This window comes from Ischnura elegans, chromosome 13 (assembly GCF_921293095.1).
Source record: "Ischnura elegans chromosome 13, ioIscEleg1.1, whole genome shotgun sequence".
Taxonomy (NCBI): domain Eukaryota; kingdom Metazoa; phylum Arthropoda; class Insecta; order Odonata; family Coenagrionidae; genus Ischnura; species Ischnura elegans.
Genome location: NC_060258.1, coordinates 1,935,958 through 1,956,618, shown reverse-complemented (window position 1 = coordinate 1,956,618; position 20,661 = coordinate 1,935,958). Strand labels below are relative to the sequence as shown.

Here is a 20,661-nt window from a genome sequence, read left to right as displayed (position 1 = left end):
AGACCCTGGCATTGCACCCTCGAGTGTCTGAGAAAATTTAAATGTTTCATCCGAGAGATAATAAAATGCTAATAGCCATATAGTTTACTGCATACATTTTTCTATTGAAATGTGGATGACATTTAAGGTAAATGATGCTGTGACGTCAGCACCAGCTCTGGCATACACTTTCTGAGGCTTACGGGTTTCATACGTAAAATATTAACATTGATTCGTATATAACGACAAAGGGGGAACTTTTTTGTAGCAACTGAAAAAATGCTAACTCTACAAATAAGATACCTTTTACCCTTACTTTGGACCTTGAATGAGTACTAGAAAATTCGATGGAAGTATTTGAAGGATAATAAAATACTAACAGCTTCGCCGTTCATAGCAAAAATATATATTTATTAAAATGTGAAAGACATTTAAGGTAGATGGTGCTGTGACGTCATGCGTCAGAGTCGCCATTCACTATGGAGATTTATGTGTATAAACGAAACACGTAAGTTAAACACAAAAACGAACGTAAACACGAACACATTACGTAAAAAAATAATCAATGAATCTGATATAACGTTGAAGGATGAACACCTTGTAATAACTGACAAAAGGCTAACTCTACAAATAAAATACCCGTGTATCCTTGCTATGGACGCTGAATAAGTATCAGAAATTTTGATGGTTGTATTCAAATGTTAATGAAATGCTAACTGCTATGCCGTTTATATGAAAAATGTATGTATTCAAATGTGGAATATATTTTACCTTTTCCCTACTATATACTAAAGGCGTAGGTATTTGGGAGAGTGATGAGTAATAAGGGGAATGGATTGGGAAAGATTACGTCGTTAACAAGGTGTTCTTCTGTTGCTGTCTTTCCAATTTCTAAGGCTACCATCCTACTCCCTTTCCCAGTAAAATGGACTATTTCTGGTTCAAAAATTCTTTGTCGCCGCATTTCCAAGAGGTTTCCAGATAAAGCTGACATGTTATCCTTCTTCTTCCAGCATGCTTCGTGGTCTTTCATCCTTGTCTTGAAGTTTCGTCCCGTTTGGCCGATATAGCATGAATGACAATTATTACTCTCTAATTTATAGATACCAGATTTTAAGTTAGGTTCAATTACATCTTTTGTATTGTTTAATAATATTCCCAAGATGTTGTTATTTTTATTACAAGCGACTCTGTATTTATTTTTAGGGATTTCTTGGGTTACAATAATGGATGAAAGGGCCGATAAAGGTTTTATTTTTCGACGGGTTTGACAGGTAGCAAGGAACTTGACTTGGAGGAAAATAAATTGCTGAAGGTGGGCATGAGCCCTGAATGTGAATGTTTTACAGAATAACAGTTTTCATTCTTGTTTCTCTTTCACAGACAGAATGAAATACCCTTGATAAACGCGTATTCCTTCGCTGCGATGGTGGAAAACGAACGGGAGCAGCTTCCTTGGAAGATTCACGAGGCGCTCTACGAGTCGGCACCGCAGCTTCTCCTCCAATTTGTCATCGCCGCAATCCGAGTTCTCAACGGCGAGTGGATGGGTGAGTGGATGTGCGTGTATGATCAGGGTTGGCTTTGGTCGATGGAATAGAAAGAAACTCTCCTGAAAGCCTAAACACCCTGAAAATGGAGAATGGGAAGTTATAAATGGAAATGGAATGGTTAAATAATATTTTCTTTTTCTGCTTCTTCAACCTCTGCCAACAGTAAATGAGAGATACAAGACTGTATGAGTATGCGGGCATAATTGGTCGGCTGCAATTGAGTCATTTCTCATTACACGCCTCTGACGGAGGTATGGGCGAAGAGATGGAAGTTAGTAGGGTCGAATTGGTCACCCAGGGTAAAACATGGCAGTCAACAAAGCACTGACGTCACAATGGCAATCGCAGACACTGTTCATTAACAGAATCGGAACACGACCAGTGTGTTGTTGGTAAACCCATTCTGAGGTACATTAATAAAGTATGCCAGATAATATTGGCAATTTTCAACTCGGCATCGATCATCCACAGGTCTTTTTTCCAAACTATTCTCCTTTTTAAAAGTGGGCTGCTTTCTGGTTAAAATTATCATCCTTTTCTGGAATACAATTTACTAACTTGAAGAAAAAATGTCAATGAAGGGAGCTCATGGGAAGCACACCCTACCATTTTAATAACTTTGTCTCAAACAGATTAAAATTAGGGTTTATGCAGAATTAGGCACATTGGGCATTCCCGTCACTGTTAGGCTTTGTTATAAGGTAGGCAACTTGCCTCACAACAGTTATATCTTAAAGAAATAAGTCATTATGAACTGCCTATTTACAATACTTATCCTTGTTAGCAAAGCATTGAAGAATTCTAGTTCAAATTTTCCCTTCCATTATATATGCCAGTGCGAGATGAGGAAATCATTAATAACACTATCACAATCAAACAGTAGCCGGCAGCATAAAAATAATATGCCAGGAAAAAAGGTATTTTTTCAAAAAGCAGAGAAGAACGCATCCATAATAACGTGTCTGATGGAATTAGGCCTTTTAGTCAAAGAAATTTGGAGAGTGTTACATAATGGAATCAAACACCAATTATAAACTGGATGCACTATAAGCTGTTATCATTTCAGCAAAATATAAAAGCAATGGGGATACATTTGAAGAATTTCCGTAGATGGTTGTTATAAATAACAAGAAACCAAGTTATTTTTGACAAAATGTAATGAAAATTAAGAATTATTATTCAAACACAAGTGAAGATTGCATTTCGTAAAGGTTTGAAAAACCTTCTGAAGAACTCTTGGAGTCATCAGGCGACTCTTATTTCAAATCTTCATTGCTATAGTTTTCACAAGCTTCCTCAGGTGGCAAAATCACATTTTGAACAACGTTTCTCCTCCTTTTGTCATAAAAAGTCATGGGAGTCATTTTTGAAATTCCAGCAGAATAAAAATTATTTAATACTGTCACGCATAAAAGTTAGATCTTAGTCATATAACTGCCATTTACTCAATGATATAAATACGGCGATATCATGAAGTATATTTATGAAATATAAGACATCTGGTTTTGATAGAAATGTATTGTCCTACACTGATATATTGCCGTATTACCACAGGGGGACGAACGCTGATGGTATGTTGGAATGATTCTGTAAGTATGAGCTGAAATCGGCACATCTTTGGTTAAAGGGTTAAACTAGAGTCGTTAGTAGCTGAAGTACATTTACACGACTTGAAAATGTTCTCAACACAGAAGATAAAACATGAAAAGGAACCTGATCCCTCTCCATTTCTCGTCTTGCGCGGCACAAATGAGGGCTCCTCTTTGCGCCAAGCAAATGATCGTAGATCATTATTCCAAAATATCTACCGTAACAAATGGAGACGTTTTGTGTTGGATGCAGAAAATATCTAACCTAATGCACGCTTTGAAATGAGTAAGAAGAAGAAAGCATCAACAAGTAACCTTTAACCAAGTACTGCCATCCTGTTCCTTATCCTGCCAAGGTTTGGCAGGAGTGGATCTCTCTTAGGATTGACAATATGTGACACCGTAGAGTTGAAGGTCCAACGAAGTGATCGATGGATTATGCTCATTATAGAAAAATATTTCAATTTCGTACGGATATTAAATTATGGTTTCAATATCATCGTCCCTATGTCAGCGTGGGTTTATTACTACGCACTACCTTCCATTCTTATATTTTCCCTGGAGACGTCGCAGGGCCCTCATTGCGACAACGCCTCCTACACCTTTCTACTTCCTCAATCCTTCCCTCCTGGTACCCGTTTTCATTAGAATGTACATGGTCCATATTTCATATTATGACACGCAGAATGTTTTTACAATTTCCATTGAGTTAATGGTATTTACCTGCTGCCATTCAATTTCATCAGGGAGTGAGGTTTTGATGACAAAATAAACATCCAGAAAAAAATTCCATCGGATGGGCTTGGATCGGCTTTTAATGGATGCAACATAATTACTGGTGATGGTCATTGGTCATTAATTATCCCTCTCAAGATAAAATAAAAGAGCGTGCGGAAATATGAAGAATCGGAAAGAATGCCTTGGTACTTCAAGGTCCAATTTTCTCAACATCTCCGACTCTGTTCACAAGAAATTTTCTCTTTGTAGAGATTGTCTTATAATAATTCAAGCTGTACTCTTGTTTAATTCAATCGTAGATCTCTAGAGATACTTTGCGCGTAATTTTAATCCGCGAGCTGTTTGATCGATGTAAGTTCCAATCGTCCTGCAGAGAGGTTGCATAAGCCAGTGGTGGATAAAGGAGGGAGGTGGGTGCCAATACACGGGCAGCTTCAAAGCAAATATCTTGAGCACCCCTAATCCTCATCAATAAAAGTAACATTATAAACAAATGGAATTAGGCATGTGAGAATCGCAGTTGAAACGAGCGTATCTCGGCACTAAAAAAATAATTTTTCAGTGGCACATAATAAACAAGCAAACTCAAAGTTAATGCCATGAGCAACTCTAGACCGTCATAAAAAGATCGTTTCTCAGCACTCAAAAATTGAGTACAGTCGTACAAAACAAATAGGCATTTTCAAAGCAAGTATTATACACATCGACCAATACTCAGCACTAAAAGCAGCAACATATATGAATGGAACGAAATGCATCAGCGTCCCCCGCTCTTGAATATGTAAGGCCGTATTCTCAGACGAACCTACCTATCTGTCCCTTCTTGACAAGAGATTCCTACATGCGTTTCTAAGTAAACCCTTAATAAGTGGTGGGGGCTTATTTCGTCACGTAGTTCTCCGAGATAACTTAGGTCATGACGTATATGATGACGCAATGCCAAGTGTCTACTCTATGGGCGTATTGAAGTGCGTAAATGCGTAACACCTACAAAACTGACATAATACGACCGATAATTTTCGGCCGGGTTGATAGGGAAACGGCTCAAGGTAAATAAAGAAGAAACAATCGCTGTCATCTACCAAGTAGTGTAGGTACATTCATTATCGCTAAAAAGCTCTCATGTCGAGGCAGAAGCAGAACAATATTATATATGATAGTCTTTTATGCACTTCAACAGTGTAATGAACAAGATATTGATTTGTATGGGGCAAATAAGTTAATTGATATGGGAACGTTACATAACGTTGAGTTATCAAGGTTCGTCATTCTCTTTTACTTTCCGTAAATAAGTTAATTATTTGGCAAATGGCAGCATGAAAATACATTTTATACGGCTAAACTTTGGCATGGATTGAATTCACTAAGGATATGCAAGGTTTTTGCCTTAACTGCAAAAAATCTCCAGCATCACCACCACTTAAAGAGCTTTTCCTTCGCTAGGCATATCTTTCTTCAGTGATGCCACCTGCCGTTTCAGCCAACTTGCTTTCTTACATTACTGCCTTATCTATCCTCTACTTAACAGAAGTTTGCTGAGCAACTTTGCGAGCTTTCAAAGGCGAGTTCATATTTGTAAAATCTGCCTCATACCTGAGGACAAAATAGAGTACACGTTCAATATGTGGAGCTCAAACTTGCAATTTCAGTGCATAGTTCTTGGAAGGACCAAGCAAATCTAAGAAATGTGCCTCCGTACTTATCCTAATTCAAATTTATTTTGAGCCCAGTGGCCTTGAAAATTGGTAGGATCATCTTAATAAAGACTATCGTAACACTGTTTATATTTTTTGTATGACAAAAAGTCTTCTAGTTAAACTTTTGAATCATATGTAATGCATATAAATTAATGATACTTGAGTTATGTACACTAGTCGCAGAGTAAATAAAACTATGGAAATTAAATAATGTACAAAAATGAAAAAGAAATAGGGTTAGAAAATAGTTTATCTGATATCTCCCATAGTAACTTTTGTTTGTGCGCAGACTAACAATAAGTTTCTCATTCTTTAGGAAGGTCCGTGTGATGGTACTCTCATTTATTATTATTAACTAAGAGTTTGAGATTTTTTCTGTACAGTAATATGTGAATAACTCCACAGAAATAGCGCAATAACTTCTGGTATGGCAACAATGGCTACATTTTAGGGTACAATTATAAACAATCATCTATAAATATAGGATAATTAATACAGAAATATTTATCAAAATAAAATATAGTGAGTGAGTGAGAATTAGATTGAGTTTAATGAGTATACTTATAAAATAAAAATTCCGTGTGTATACGGGTATTTTAATACTAGCCCCCCATTAAGGACTGCAAGTTTGAGTTTTTTGGTTAACAAGTTGCTCCCGTTAAGCCCATATGACACTTTCCAATTCATTGGCCAATAAATCGGCGTGAAGCATAGTTTAAAATTTCGGCTTACGTACCGTATGACACGTATCAATATTCACACCTATATTGGCCATAATGGTTTTCAAATGTCCCGCTAGAGAAAGGCCATTGCATTTTGATGATTTTACGTTGCATAAGCATTAGGTGATATGTGCGCTACAATCAGCAGTGAAACAACTTCTTTCTTCGATATTTTATAAATTTCTTTAAAAAACAATGTTTTGCAAAGACCTTCTTGTTTTGACCACTAGGAGTCAAAAAACTGACTTCTGATTAGAGATTGGCAGTGTAAAAATATAACCGGTTCTAAATTCCAAATTGGGCAAGAAATTGTGTCCAATATTTTGAAAAGGATATAAAAATATAAATTGGTGTGTGTCAGTTGGACCACAGTCCAATATCCGATGGATTTGAAAATAAATTGAGAAGTGTCACACGGGCTTTAGTGTTCCTCCCATATACCACTTGAGAAAAAAATTAGCGGCCATCTACGAACTGGGTTGGAAAAACTGCTACGGACGTTCAGACAGCGTACCCAGATGTTAGGCAAATTAGGCTGGGAACCGCTGGAGACTCAGAGGCTGCGCGCTAGGCTTAAATTGCTTGAACGTATGAGAATGGATATCTTTAAGAGCGACACGGAGAACATAATAGTACAGCCACACAATATTTCTAGGTCCGATAGGAGCAATAGATTAAGAGAGATGTTTTGCCGGAGAGATAGATATGGGAATTCGTTTTCCCCCGAACCAAAAAGGACTTTAATAAACGCTAGTCCCAACTTCGTTAGAGCACTCATTATTTATGTGTAGACGGCAGATGTCCTAACATCCCCTGCCACACGCCTTTTAGGCGCCTTGCGGGGTATTTTGTAGCCGGTTAGCGATCCCTACAGTAAGGGAGATGAACGTGAGCTCTACTAGCTTGGCAAAAATAATACTGGAAACTACCGTATACTGTCGAGCACTGGTCAGATTGTCAAAAGAAGTTTCCGCAATCTAAGTGTTAAAGCAATTTCAAATCTGGCCATTACAGTGGACCACTCGGCAACTTAAAAATCAGCCAGTTATTGAAGACATTTGATTCCAATTGAGACCAGTGGAGAGGTCATCCATATGAACCCAATGAAACATTCATTCATTGCGAATCTCGTGTAAATAGCATCTTTTTTCTTCAGTTTTGTAGTAATTATATGAGTGGAAAGAGTGCTAAAAGAGTGGAAGAAATAATAAGTCTTCTAAAAACTCAGAAATGAAAACTAGACAGCATTATCGGCCCCGTCATTACACATGATGGACTGACAAAATAATCGTTAATGGGCATGTGGAAGGAAAATTTGCCAAAGGGCGCCCAAATATTGTTACATAGGATCAGAAAATTAAGTATTTTAAAGTGAATAAATGCGTCGCCATTGAAAATCTGTTAGAAAGAAGATCGGAATGGAGAACTGCAATAATAAAATAATGCAGCATCTTCTGTAAGCTTCCGAAACTCACGCACTGGAGAAAACTAAATCTCATCACACTTACTTGAGTAAGCTATTGGTTGAGGATTAATTCAAAGTACCCTTTTGGGATTCTATCCACCGGCCCAAATGCACTGCACTAGTGCAGTATGGATGATGGGTGACTACAGATGAAGGGCCAGTCTCTAACTCGGTTTTCCCCAAAAAACGGGGAATACGAGATTCGTGAAGTGCCTGCACGAATGTTTTCTCCCATTTGTGTCTAACATTTTTCGCCGGAGGAAGGAGGGTATTATCTGAGGGTATCCCAGCCCATGCATATAAGTCTCCTCAAACGCCTTCCGGCGCCCGAGATTGGCCCTTCAGTTACGTTCCACTCCAGTGCCCGATGAATCTCTTTCTCCATAGAAAGAGTGCGCATCTAGACTGTCACCTTCAGAAGGTGTCACCTATTTACTCGATGATGTCTTAGTTTTTGGTGAAACGGGGGAGCAGCACGACGAACGCCTTGAAGCCGTGTTAGGAGGCTCCAGGAAGCATGTGATGCCAGAGATTTTTCAAAAGTTAATAAGTTAGATTTGGGGTCTGTTAATATTGGGGTAATTTTTTAATCTTTCCGGATATTCTTGTTGCGCAGGAACCATGGGGCCCCAGCAATCTTCCTTACAATCTTATTTTCCGTTGTTTGCACTTTCTTCAGGTGGGTTTTTGCCGCCATGAGCCATACTGGCGAAGCGTACGTAAGTAATGGCTTTATCATGGAGTTTAAAATAAGCAGTTTAGTTTTCAGGGAAAGTTTCGAGTTTCGATGGAGCAGGGGTCCAAGTGCAGCAGCGGCTGCCATTGCTTTACCGGTAGACTAGGTGAAATGCTGCTTCCAACGCATTCTTTGGTCGAGAATTACTCCACGAAATGCGACTTTTTCAGCTCGAGGAATTTCTGTATTGCCGTAGAATAATGGTTCTCCAATCCCTGCTTTCGGGCGGCGAGAGAATGTGACGTTGACACATTTTCGCGGGTTTGTTGTCAGTTTCCAGGAATTGGCCCATTCTTCGTATTCATCAACCTGCCGTTGGAGGAGTTCTGCCGTCGATCTAGGGTTTAAACCCTGGCCAATAAAGGTGGTGTCATCAGCGTACAGGAAAGATGAAGTGCCGGGAATGGTGGGAAGGTCGTTTATAAAGATGTTGAAAAGGGTGGGGGAGAGAATGGCTCCTTGAGGAACGCCAGAGGAGATGGCTGCGGTATCGGATAATGAGGAGTTGACTTGAACATAAAAGGTGCGGGCAAGGGTGAAAGATTGGATTAATTTCTGGAATAAGATAGGCATCGGGAGGAAGGAGAGTTTCAGTACAAGGCCCAGAGTCCAAACCCTGTCAAATGTTGCCTCCAAGTCAAAGAATAAGGATTGCGTGATCCATCGATGCTTGATGCCGCCGATGATAGATTCCGTCAGGCGAAGAATCTGGTGCGTGGTGGAAGTATGGCGTCGAAAACCAGTCTGATCTGGCCTGATGCAATTGTGAAGGGAAAGGTGATGTAGGAGTCTGGAGTGGATTACAGATGCAAATAGTTTGGACAGGGTATTCAGGAGGGAAATGGGACAATAAGAGGAAGGGTTTGTTGCAGGTTTCGATGGTTCGAGAGTTATAATTACTTTTGCGCACTCCCATGAGTTTCGGAAATACGATATTTGAAAGAGAAAGTTAAATAAATCGGAAAGGAAGGCTATTGCAGGAGAGGGATGGTGTTTGAGTAGTTTATTTGATATTGCATCAGGACCAGGGGCAGACTTGGTATTTAGGTTGGCAATAATGTCAGTGAGTTCACTGGAAGACGTTGGGGCAGGTTGATCGGAAGGGCAATGTTGAATGCTCAGCCAATGCTCTTCTGCTTCTTCTTCCATATCTGACGGGAGGTTATTGGTGAATCGCTTTTCCAAAATTGACTGCAAAAGTGAAGCTTTTGCGTCATCCGTGGAAGCGGAGCAGTTTTCGCAGGAGGGCGGGGGAGTAGCTCGACGCGGGTTTTTGAGTGCCCGGGCCATTTTCCATACTGAATTATCTAAAGTAGAGAGAGAGAGGCGATTTTCTTGTCCCATAAAGTCTGGCGGTGCGTGCGGAGAAGAGAATTGACTCTGTTTCTGAGCGCTTTGAATTTTTCGTGGCTCTCTCTCGTCCTTTGTGATTGCCAAGCTTTGCGAGCCTTGTTTCATTCTCGCACAGTCTGGAGAATTTCCAATGGTAAGGTATCGTTGGATTTCTCCGATGGAATGATGAATTTGGCATTTTCAGAACAGTAGCGGATGGTATCGGTGAGTTTGTTTATGCAGGTATCGGCATCAGAGCGGGAAGTAAGCGGAAGCTTTTGAAGGCTGTGCAGTTTGTCTCTGATAAGTCGAGAAATTTTTTTAAAGTTGATGGCTGTTTTGGGGGTAGGAGCGCGGGAAGTAGGAGAACAATGGAGTGTAAAAAGGACTGGGAGGTGGTCGGAGGCTGAAGAATCAATGGTGCAGGGCTGGTTGATTTGGGGGTGCTTTATGGCAAATGCAATATCCAAAATATCGTCGCATCCGTGAGCGCCGTAGTGTGTGAAACTTGCAGGCGAGGGAATGGAAGCAGACCACTCCTTTGCGATGAAGTGGAAGCTCCCCGTTGGGAGTGTTTAGCATTTAAGTCCCCTCCAAGGAAAGAACTTTCGGTAAGCAGCAAGTTGAATACTCGAAGATCATCCTTTTCAAGCTTTTTTGGCGGGTGATATATTGACCAGGTGTTGATTTTTCCTATTTCGGTAGAGATGCTGGTTTTCACGGCTTCGAGTGATTTAACATCAGGAGACTACAGTTGAGTTGATCGAAGGGAAGATTTTACCAGGACTAGTACGCCCCCACCAGATTTCCCTCACGACACTTACAAAATTGTCTAAATCCGGGAGTGAAAATATTTTTTTCCAAAAGTGAGATGAGCTTCTGAGACAAGAGCCAAATCAATTAGATTTTCCTGCATTAACTGCAACAGCTCTTCTATTTTGTTGGAGATTCCATTGATATTCCATTGAAGGATTCTCAATTGATTGACTTTTCTTGTATTAGCCATCGCTGAATAGCAAGAGAGCGCCTGGAATAATTTCTTCTAATAGGATATCGGTTTTAGGTTTATCAGAGGGGGCTCTGATTTTTTTAATAAGTTGAGAAAGCCAAGGGAAAACTTTGCTTTTCACAGATGGGGTAAAAAAGGAGTTAATGGTTTCATGTAGAGGAGCCGGTTGAGTTTGGGTAGCAGAAGGAGGGGAGGTAGGAGTAGGAAGAGAGGGGAAAGCGCTGGTTGATTGAATTTGCGGAGCAGAAGGAGTGGAGGCTGCACGGCGAGAAGCTTGCAGACGCTATGAGTAAGTAACATATGCAGAACACTGCCGGTAGTTAGCGGGGTGATTTTGCTTACAATTTGCGCAGGTAGCCGGGGCCGGTTTGACGACAGTGCATTCAGTATGAGAATGGAGATCACCACAGCGGATTCATCTAGGCGACATACCGCATGATTTTTGCGTGTGTCCAAAACGCTGACAATTCTTACACTGTGGTGGACCGGGGGAAGGTTTGAAAGACTCAAAGGTTACACCAAGATCACAGAGATTGGTGACGGATTATTATCTAGGACGGTCATCTTGCGAAGAAATTTTTACCTGGAATAGCAAAAGCAGTCTAGTGGGTGGCGTTGGAATTATAGCTGTGGGATCATCAGCAAGGATTCTATCACGGCGCTCCTGTTCGCGGCGGGTTGGTCGAGTAGTGCGCTACTGCACAACATCTTCCGAGAAAATATTTCTTTCAGCTAGAGATGACTTGATTTCCTCAATGGTAGTATCCGTGAGAAGTCCGCGAATAAGTAAATAAGTCTTCTTATCTTCAGGGAGTTGGTATGTTAAGTATTCCCATTTTTTCAGAAAAGAGACGGACCAACGAGCAAAAATCAGAGATTGTAGTCGGTTGACATTTAATATTCGCGCCAGTTGAGTGACATACTGACGGAAATTCACATGCGGATTTAATTGCTCTAAATTTAATAGACAAGTTTGAAGGATCCTTCAGGAATATCAATGGGATAGATGATCTGGGTTGATTTCGAGGTTGGCGTTGAGATGGCGCTGAAGGCTGTTACGTAAATTTTGATTCAAGTTTGACGATGTAGATGGCACTGATGGCGGTTCAGCTGAGGGATCATAATGGCTATCCGAAAGTGCAGCAAACTGATTTGATACCGGAACCGGAGCATATTCTGACAATGTGGGTGATTTTTTGAGGCATTTCTTTTTAGATGATCTCAAAGGAAGTCAATAATCATCTTCACTAGCATCAGCGGCGTCAGTTTCTAATGCAAGGTTAGTTTTAGAAGGAAAGGGTCGTTGAGTCGATTCAAAATCTACAGCAGCTGCCACAGCGGCAGAAATTGGCGGAAGGCCGGCAAGTTTACGGATACGATGATCGTAAGTAACTTTTTCTGGCACAGATATAGTAATAAATTTTCTATTTGGGATTTTCACATCAGGGATAGAATGAGGGGAAGCCACACTTGACTTACCGATGCCGGAACGTGGATGGTTGCGTCGCAGGAAGAGGCACCGTTGTCGTTGGCAGCAGTAATCGATTCGATGTCGTCGTCAGAATACGCGTTCTCAGTTGAGAGCGCGTCGTCGTCGTCTGAGGTCGTTGATGCCATGGCGTCCTCGCCAGGCATAGTTGATCAAGCAGTTGTTTTCGCCGACCAATTAGATAATTGATAAATTCACAATTAAAAGAAAACTTTCTTGGCGTACAAGAAAATCGCACACAAGTATGTGGCACTCCAAGTGAGCGAGAACACAAAGTTTCCCCCCAACGAGATGTCTCTTGTAAACTGTTGCTCATCTGTTTCATTAAATAAGCTTTCATGTGTCGCAAACCGTATGAAAAAATATGCCTTCTTTACCAAGATATTTAAAAAAGAGTGAAAATCGTATTTATGATCTAGCCGGCACTGGTGGGCCGGTTAGATCAAAATCTAGCGGAATGAAAATGTGGGGAGGTTTGACCTATTTGATCACAAATAGCATACCCTACACTCAAAAAAAGGATTGGATGTGGCATCCAATTTTTATTGGGTAAGTGAAAGTTGGATGCAGTATCCACTGCAAAAGACACGGCAGCCAACGCGATTGGGTGTACTATCCAACTAAATTGGACGCTCGCAACTTGGTTGTAGGGTCCACGTGTTGGTCCCCACACCAATCTTGAAGAGATCGCTCATCCAACAGTTGGATCCCACAGCCAACTCGGTGGTGAATATTGCTTCTACGCCAGAGCCATCTTGCGATAAAATCCCATACAGTTCTTAAGTGCACATGTTTAGCGTGCTTGGCGTGCTTGGAGGTAAGTAAATGGTTTTTCTGTTTGCTCTAGCGTTTATGAAAATATAGCCATCCATTGGCATAATACTTTTTTTATATTCCTAGTACACTTGAAGACGAGAAGATATGGATAGCCAAACTAGGGATTTTCTTGATACTTTGGACCTGACCAGTCTCGCGGGAAAATTTACTGGTAAGCTTGCTAATTGTACTTCCGTTATTATGCGCAACTCTTATTATATTTCGCCGCTAAAGGTTTTATCTTGTTATTTGATGTTATCCTCAGGTTGGATATTGTGTTTTTAACCCTTGTTTTCTCGGAAATAATTCCGGTCAATTTTCAATGACTGCCATATAAATTATGCTTTTTGTTACTAGATGAATGAATACATTTTAGCCTGTACCCTAAATGCATACATTGTCATGCGTATGAACTGCAATTCAGAACTGTGTATCACGAAATTTAGAACTCAGGTCGATATAGACCTTTTCTGCCCGTATTCGAAGCTGTGTAACATATCACAGAATTTTATTTATAATTTTTCTCCTGATATACTTACTCTTGATGTTTACACGTGCAAAAAATAGATGCTGATTTATGTAATGCATTAATGGCTTATGCTAAGAGTAGGAAGTTGCTGTCTTTTCATGTATAACCTAGGCAACTAACTGTAAAAGAGGAACCAATAAACGAAACACGTATTTAATGGTGTGGAGATTTTAAGTATGGTCAATAACACTACTTTGCAAGAGTATTACCTTTCTTTGATCATCATTCATTCATTCAACAGCATTATTTCTTTGATCTAAGAAATAATTAAAAATGGAATCTTAGATAAGCTCTTTTTCCAGCACGAGTATTTTTAATGGCATAGTTATTTTTTTTGCAGATGAATACATTGACTACACAAACCTAATGATGTTGACGAGAGAGGACATTGAATGTCAAGTGCCTCCCATTAGGCCTGCAGAAAAAGTAAACGAAAGGTGATAAAATACTTCATGTTCGGAAGCACGAAGGTATTATCATTTTAAAAGGATATAGACAATCATTTATTATTTGAATTGACCTTAATGTATTTATTAATTTCGTGACTATTGAAAATCTTTTTCGTAAAGGTCATTTGATATATGTACGTGACTATATATCATCAAATTTCTATTGTGAGTGTGTAAGGCAACTGATTTTTTCTGCCCCTTGCCAAGATTTGCCACATGTCAAATTTGAATATGCTCGCGATACAGTGATGGCTACAGTAAAAATTATGTTTTCTAAGAAATTTTGAGGGATTACGATGTTTGTGTACACATACGCCTTCATTTATGTTTAGCCTCTAACAAGTGTCCTAAGCAAAATATGCGTTACACGTGCTCGTACGTTGCCTCCAGTATTACATTAATCAGATGTATTTAAAATATCTTGGGTAATTTTATGTGATAGACATCGGAAAATTAGTGAAACCTCCAGCTCTAATGTTTCTAGCATTCTAATCATTATTCAAAATTTATACCATGGAATTTGGACTACCACTTATTAAATTTGTACTTACATTTTGCATAATTTTCATCTTCCTGATATCTATTCCCGATATTTGGCTGTTGAACTGTGTATATGTCGAAACAGGGGTAGGAATGACCGAGGTTTTGGGAAGTTTTTATCTATTATGTTATGCACTTCTTCCTGAAGTTATAGGAGGTAAATATTCAACTTAAGAAAGAAAAGGACTCTTTTGAATTACATAAACTAGAGGTGACATAAAACAGGTAGTCTATAAATGCAAACAAAAATAAAAGGCTACCTGAGAACAGAATTGGCACAACTTTTGCCTATTTAACCACACTTTCAAAGAAAACGAAAACGAGCACACACAACTTCAAACCATTTGAATGTACAAGAAACACTGAAACACTTCATCTTCGACACATGAATCCAAAGCACGCACAGTTAATTCCTTGAAAATCGTGTGTGAACTCATTTCACTCCGTTCTTCTCGAGAATCTTGCCGTTACTAGAAGGACGATTCAAGAGGGATAGTCCACTAATGCCATGGTCCGCTAAGACTGACTCAGCTGGGGGACGAAATTGAGGTCAAAAAAATGCATTTAAGTAAACAAGAGACGTCACGGGCCATCTCCTTGAGAGCCTAATATTAATGTGTGGTAAACTCACGAGACACTAATGGATCTCATAGGTCCCATGCGGATATGAATGACCACGCCGGGAGTAATCACGTCTAAAGTAGTCACGCCTTCGTAATAGTTGCCATGATGAAATAGAAAATAAATTCCGGATAGTAAAAGTAGAAAACTTTTAGCCACAGATGGAAGCAGTTAGAATATCCGCTCTCATATGAGCTCTTCGAAGCCACTTAAATCATGCCCAAGTGGAGGTGTCGGACAAAAGTCCCTATGCCGTTAGGGGGGAGTGCGTCACTGGAGAATAATGTTGACTTTTTAAGTTGATGAACATGAAATAAGTAAAAGGACGGCTAGAAGGTGAGGGGCACTTATACTATACATACTTAAATTTCTATGTCTCGTCACTAAACACCTCATTATTAGGAAATATCTTTTTAGCCCTTCTTTCTCGTTGTACAAATAGAAAAAATACAAAAACTCTAAGGTCTTAAACATCCTTGTGGAAGGCATAAATTGTATGCAAAGGTATGGAATTGAGGCTGATGCAGAGGTTGGCAAGCAGAGAATTCTTTTTTCTCTCTTTGGAATTCTTGAAGATAATTTGGGGTTAAATGACATATTGGGCTTTGTTAATACAGTTTAAAGCCAATTATTTCTGTCATTGATGTAAAAGTCAAAAGCAAGTCACACAGATTTGCAGGAGAGGAAGGAAAGTGTACGGTGTAATTGTAGAATATTGATAGTTATGATAATGATGATGTCTTGGCAGGATTGATAAATCTGGCATTGTAGAATGTTCTGTTTGGAAAAATTTCAAGAGTACCTTTGGCATATGTATGTTTTTTTAAATTTCTTTATAAAAAGTTTCTTCCATTTTTTAATAAAGGCGTATATTAAAATATCATTGTTATCTTTTATTATTTAACCTATTCAACTGGTGTCACTAGTAATAATAATAATATCCGCTAAAATATTACGCATTCATTAAACGTTACGGCAACAATTTCGCAAAGCTGCGGCATCCAATATAGATGGGCGTAAGACCCAACGACGCTGGCTGTGGTATCCAACGAGTTGGTTGTCACAGCCATCTCTTACCCAGCCATTTAAAATGGCTGCCTCATCCAACTAAATGGATGGCGCCCCAGCATCCATTTAAATTGGGTGTGGGATCCAACTCTTGGATACCACAACCAATTTTTTCTTTCAGTGTAAGAATGGGAAAAATCTCGGAGGAGGGACTTTTCACCCTCTTATCCAGCTATGCCATTTGTCTAGGTTTGGAATTCCAGAAGTTGTTAGATCCAACAATGGGCCAGAGTTTGGAGGAGAAATGACGGTATTTGCAAAATAATGCAAATTCCGTCTTGTAACGAGCAGTACTTTATTATCGAGAAGCATTTACCAAGGAAAATAGGTAGTGATATTAGTTACAAAAATTCTACTGACGGAGAAAGACCCAAATATAGGGTTACTCGTTTACTTTTAAACAATCCAGGAAACCGGATATAGCCAAACACAGCTGTAAGTGGAAAGAAATTAAGCACAAATCTTCCCACTTCCTTGGACTCCTTGACGCCATCGTGGTCCTACCTGAGGGAGCAAAGGGAGAAAAAAAGAGTAAAGAAAGAATAGCCCAACAAGAATTACAATATAAGACTCGAGCTCTGCCAGAGCTGAATCCACGGACGTAGTTTGGTCGAGTTTCTGGAGACAACGGGAAAATTGTTAACATACGCAACTAGCCGAGGTAATACGACATGGAAATTGACGTCGGCGTAACTCGGCGAAATCGATCGTTCATCGTAGTGGACTAATAGGTGGTGCAGAGCTGCCGGTCCGGAGCAGGAGAATTCCAGTGGGATGAAATAAGATAAAAAAGAGGTCTGTTGGCTTGGAAAAAATATGCATTAGTGAGAGATTAGAGAGTAACACTTTTCTTTCTTGTAGATAGGAGAGGGTGTTTGGATCCATGGGCCGGCCTACGCAGTTGAGTGACAGCGGGTGGATGGCTAATGCTGTAATTAATTGCCGGCCAGAATGTTCAATAAGAACCTGGCTATAAGACGTTCGTCGCCGAGATGGCTTCGCGCCAAAGGGGCTCGCGCCCAGACGGCCCACAGTGGGCTGAAATCGAAAAAAGCTGGACAAAACCTCATAATCAATTTTTTAATGCGGAATTTGAAACTTTACACAGTTGTTTACAATACATTATTGCGTTTTTTGACGCAAACTGTTTCTCAAATTTTAATTTTTAAAGCAGTTTACTTGGCCTCAAATTTTAACAAATTTCGAAAAAATTAACTGCATTGAATTTTTTTTTTCGAAATTCATGTTAACCCTAATGCCACACCTTCTGCAACTATTCAATAGAAACAAAAATTTACAATATTATTATGCCGTTTTTTATTGTTAATTATTAGTAACTTCCACGACTCATTTGTATTGCTTGTGGCCGATACGATACAAAATGGCGGACCCAGTTTTTCGTCAAAATTTTGTGTCCATTTAGGATTATAAAAAAAGGATCTCCGAGATACCTCGAGATATTTACAACAAAACACACGTAAAACTACGCGTACACCATAAAACCTATAGATTATGATACCAAAAAGAGAATCTCGACCACCTGCGACGCCAAATTTCAGATCGATTTTTTGAACGTGTGGCTCAGTTCGGAGCTGGCCACGGGGATTACCATGCTCGACGGACGTTGGAAAGTGAATATTTTATCTAGTGAATTGTGTGTAAGATATAATTTGCTTTTCCACTGTTTTACTTTTCATTTAACCAAATTTTTTTCGCTATCTTGCGGTATTTATCGCCGATACGATGGAAATTGGGGGACCCTGTTATTCGTCGAAATTTTGTGTTCATTTGGGATTATAAGAAATGGAAAACGAGTAACCAATAACACAAAATATGCGTCGTAATTGAATAAGGGGTAAATTTTAGAGGCGCCTATGTTACCTAAAACGAAAGAAATTGCCAGCTCCTCGTATATAACAAGACACATTATTAAGAACTCCAAATAAAAATCTCTGACCAGGTTAAATGTTAGATATTTAGTGAAATATCTTTTCTAAAAGTGTTTTTATTGGCTCTCAATATTAATTCAAGGGCTGCCGTCCCATCATCAGAGTCACCTTTCGAAATTTTCATACTACGACATTTTTCTCATCTGGTCAGGAAAAGCAGCTCGCGCTACTCAGGTACAGACTTGGGTCAGGAGGAACGTTTGAAAGAGAAATCTTTCTCCAAAACGCAGCGTCTAAAGTCACAGACTTACCCCACTGGATGCTTCATCGTGAGCTAACACGACACATAAGTGGAAAACAGAAATTATAAATATGAAACATGGCGTCAACATGTCAGTAATATTTCGCTGAATATTTCCTGTAACTATGAATCTGTTACCTACGTGCATATTCACATATGCTATCAGTTTGAAATTCTATTATTTGACTGGTATGTAAAAGTGATACCTGAGTTTTTTTTTACATCGACTATATAAGTTGGACTTAAGGACATTCAGTGGCTACAAGGCGGTTTAATGGTTCACTATAATGAGCATCGATGGCTGATTTGAGGAAACACTTCGTGAGCCATCTCACTCACCCAAATAAGAGAAAATTTGGAGGGACAAGCCTGCTCTCCCGATTGGGCCCCTAGTGCTTACTCTCTCAGGCGATCTTGAATCCCATATTAAGGAGAAAAATTCAAGGACGTAATGAGCTTTGAAGACCAAAATCCTTGTAGATATCGACAGAAATACCTATGCTACGCTAGCAATAGTCGTTGCAAACGACATGTATCAGTTTACTCAACCTACGGGGAAAAGGGGATGTCTTCAACCTGATTCTGTTTTCAAAACTGTATATAAAAGAAATTAAAATATGTGCGTACATTATTTTAAAGAATTCTAGGTCACATAATGGATTTTATATAGTTTTGAAGAATGGGAGTTATGTTTCCATACCCTGATTCTCAACGTGATTAATTTATTACCATGTAGGTGCTGTTTCCCAGCTTACGTGCTTTCGTTATTGGCAGGGTACGTGACTGGCAACATTAGTGTGGGTGATATGATCAATTAAGTATTATTTTTAAATTAAGGAGGTTTTTGTGCCTTGTGTGAAAATGGCTTTTTCGCTGTTATACAAAGATGTTAATGTGTGACGTTTGTGTCATTTCCAGGTTGGTCGACCCTCATAGTAATCCAGGCATCACTTGTATTTTTTTGTTCGACCCTTCATTTGAACCACTACGTATTTCACTACCACGGCCTCTTGAACAACTTCGATCTGTTGCACAGATCCCTTGACTTTGGGGCTCACTTGTTATTCGTGGGTAAGCACTGTCTTTTAAACATTTTACATTATATTTTACCTATTATTTTCTGTATGAGCACCCAATTTTACCTCATTTCATTATACTCGCTTTCTTGTTTGCCCATACGAGAAAAACTTTGCAACTCAAATTTTCCAAAGACCAATTCTTGATTAACTAAAGAGCTGAAATTTTCGGGATAGCTGAAAACTGGATTACAATGCAATGTTCATATACTTTTACTACCATTGGAGGAGTACTTCGAATAATATTCAGAAATAAACGGTAAACATGGAGTTCTAATGTAAGTATGGCCCCTGAAACCCAATGGAGGCGCTGCCATCACAATATGTGCAATAAATTACCTGCTTGTTAACCGTCAAGTACCTGTATATTTTTTCTGAAGTTTATCTTAAACAGAAGGCTACGATTAACGATTCCTTTAATGACAAGTTCTTAAAATTATGCAGTCACTCAAAAGTTTTAGAACAAAGATTGTGGTGACAATTCAGCTTCTCGAGAAATTTTAGTTTCTTTTACTCTTTTTGTTTTCCGTGGTAACTCAACGAAAATATTTCATTTGCGCGTGAAGAAACATGCTTTTAGAGGGATATTTACATAAAAATTGATCATTCTGTTTTTTTAATGCCGGATTTAATGATTATTTCTTGTGCATGTACTACGTACTTGCCCCGGTTTTCAGTTGGTTTCTTTTTTACGAAAGCCTTCACTGCAATGAGTTACGGTGGTCTAGTGGAGTAAATGAGCAGCTGAGATTGTGCGGTATGGCGGATTGAATCCCAAGCGTAGAATTTAATGGTCATTTGTTCAGGTCATCTACTCTTTTTGTGTTTCTTTATACATTTTAAACCATTTTAAAGTTCCTGAAACAGCATCACATACTTTTCTTTACCCTAAGGCGCCATGTATAATTTAAGATGAGGGCTAGTGTGGCTTAATCCATTATAAAATTGGCTACATTTAAAGGAAAGGGATTTGAAAAATATTGTCAGCCGGTGGTAAAGAGCGGATTAAAACCTGGTGTTAGCGTTATTGAACAGTCCAAAGACTGGCGCAAGGAGTAACATA

At 39.3% G+C, this 20,661-nt stretch overlaps 1 protein-coding gene across 1 annotated transcript in view; it reads left to right on the top strand.

The window, feature by feature from the left end:
- The window catches only part of LOC124170309, a 60,540-nt gene that overhangs the window by 15,788 nt on the left and 24,091 nt on the right, over window positions 1–20,661 (top strand). Inside the window, exons 3-4 of the mRNA XM_046549020.1 lie at window positions 1,363–1,529; window positions 19,441–19,593. Of these exons, the coding sequence (XP_046404976.1) occupies window positions 1,363–1,529; window positions 19,441–19,593 (320 nt within the window). The remainder of the gene's footprint in view (window positions 1–1,362; window positions 1,530–19,440; window positions 19,594–20,661) is intronic.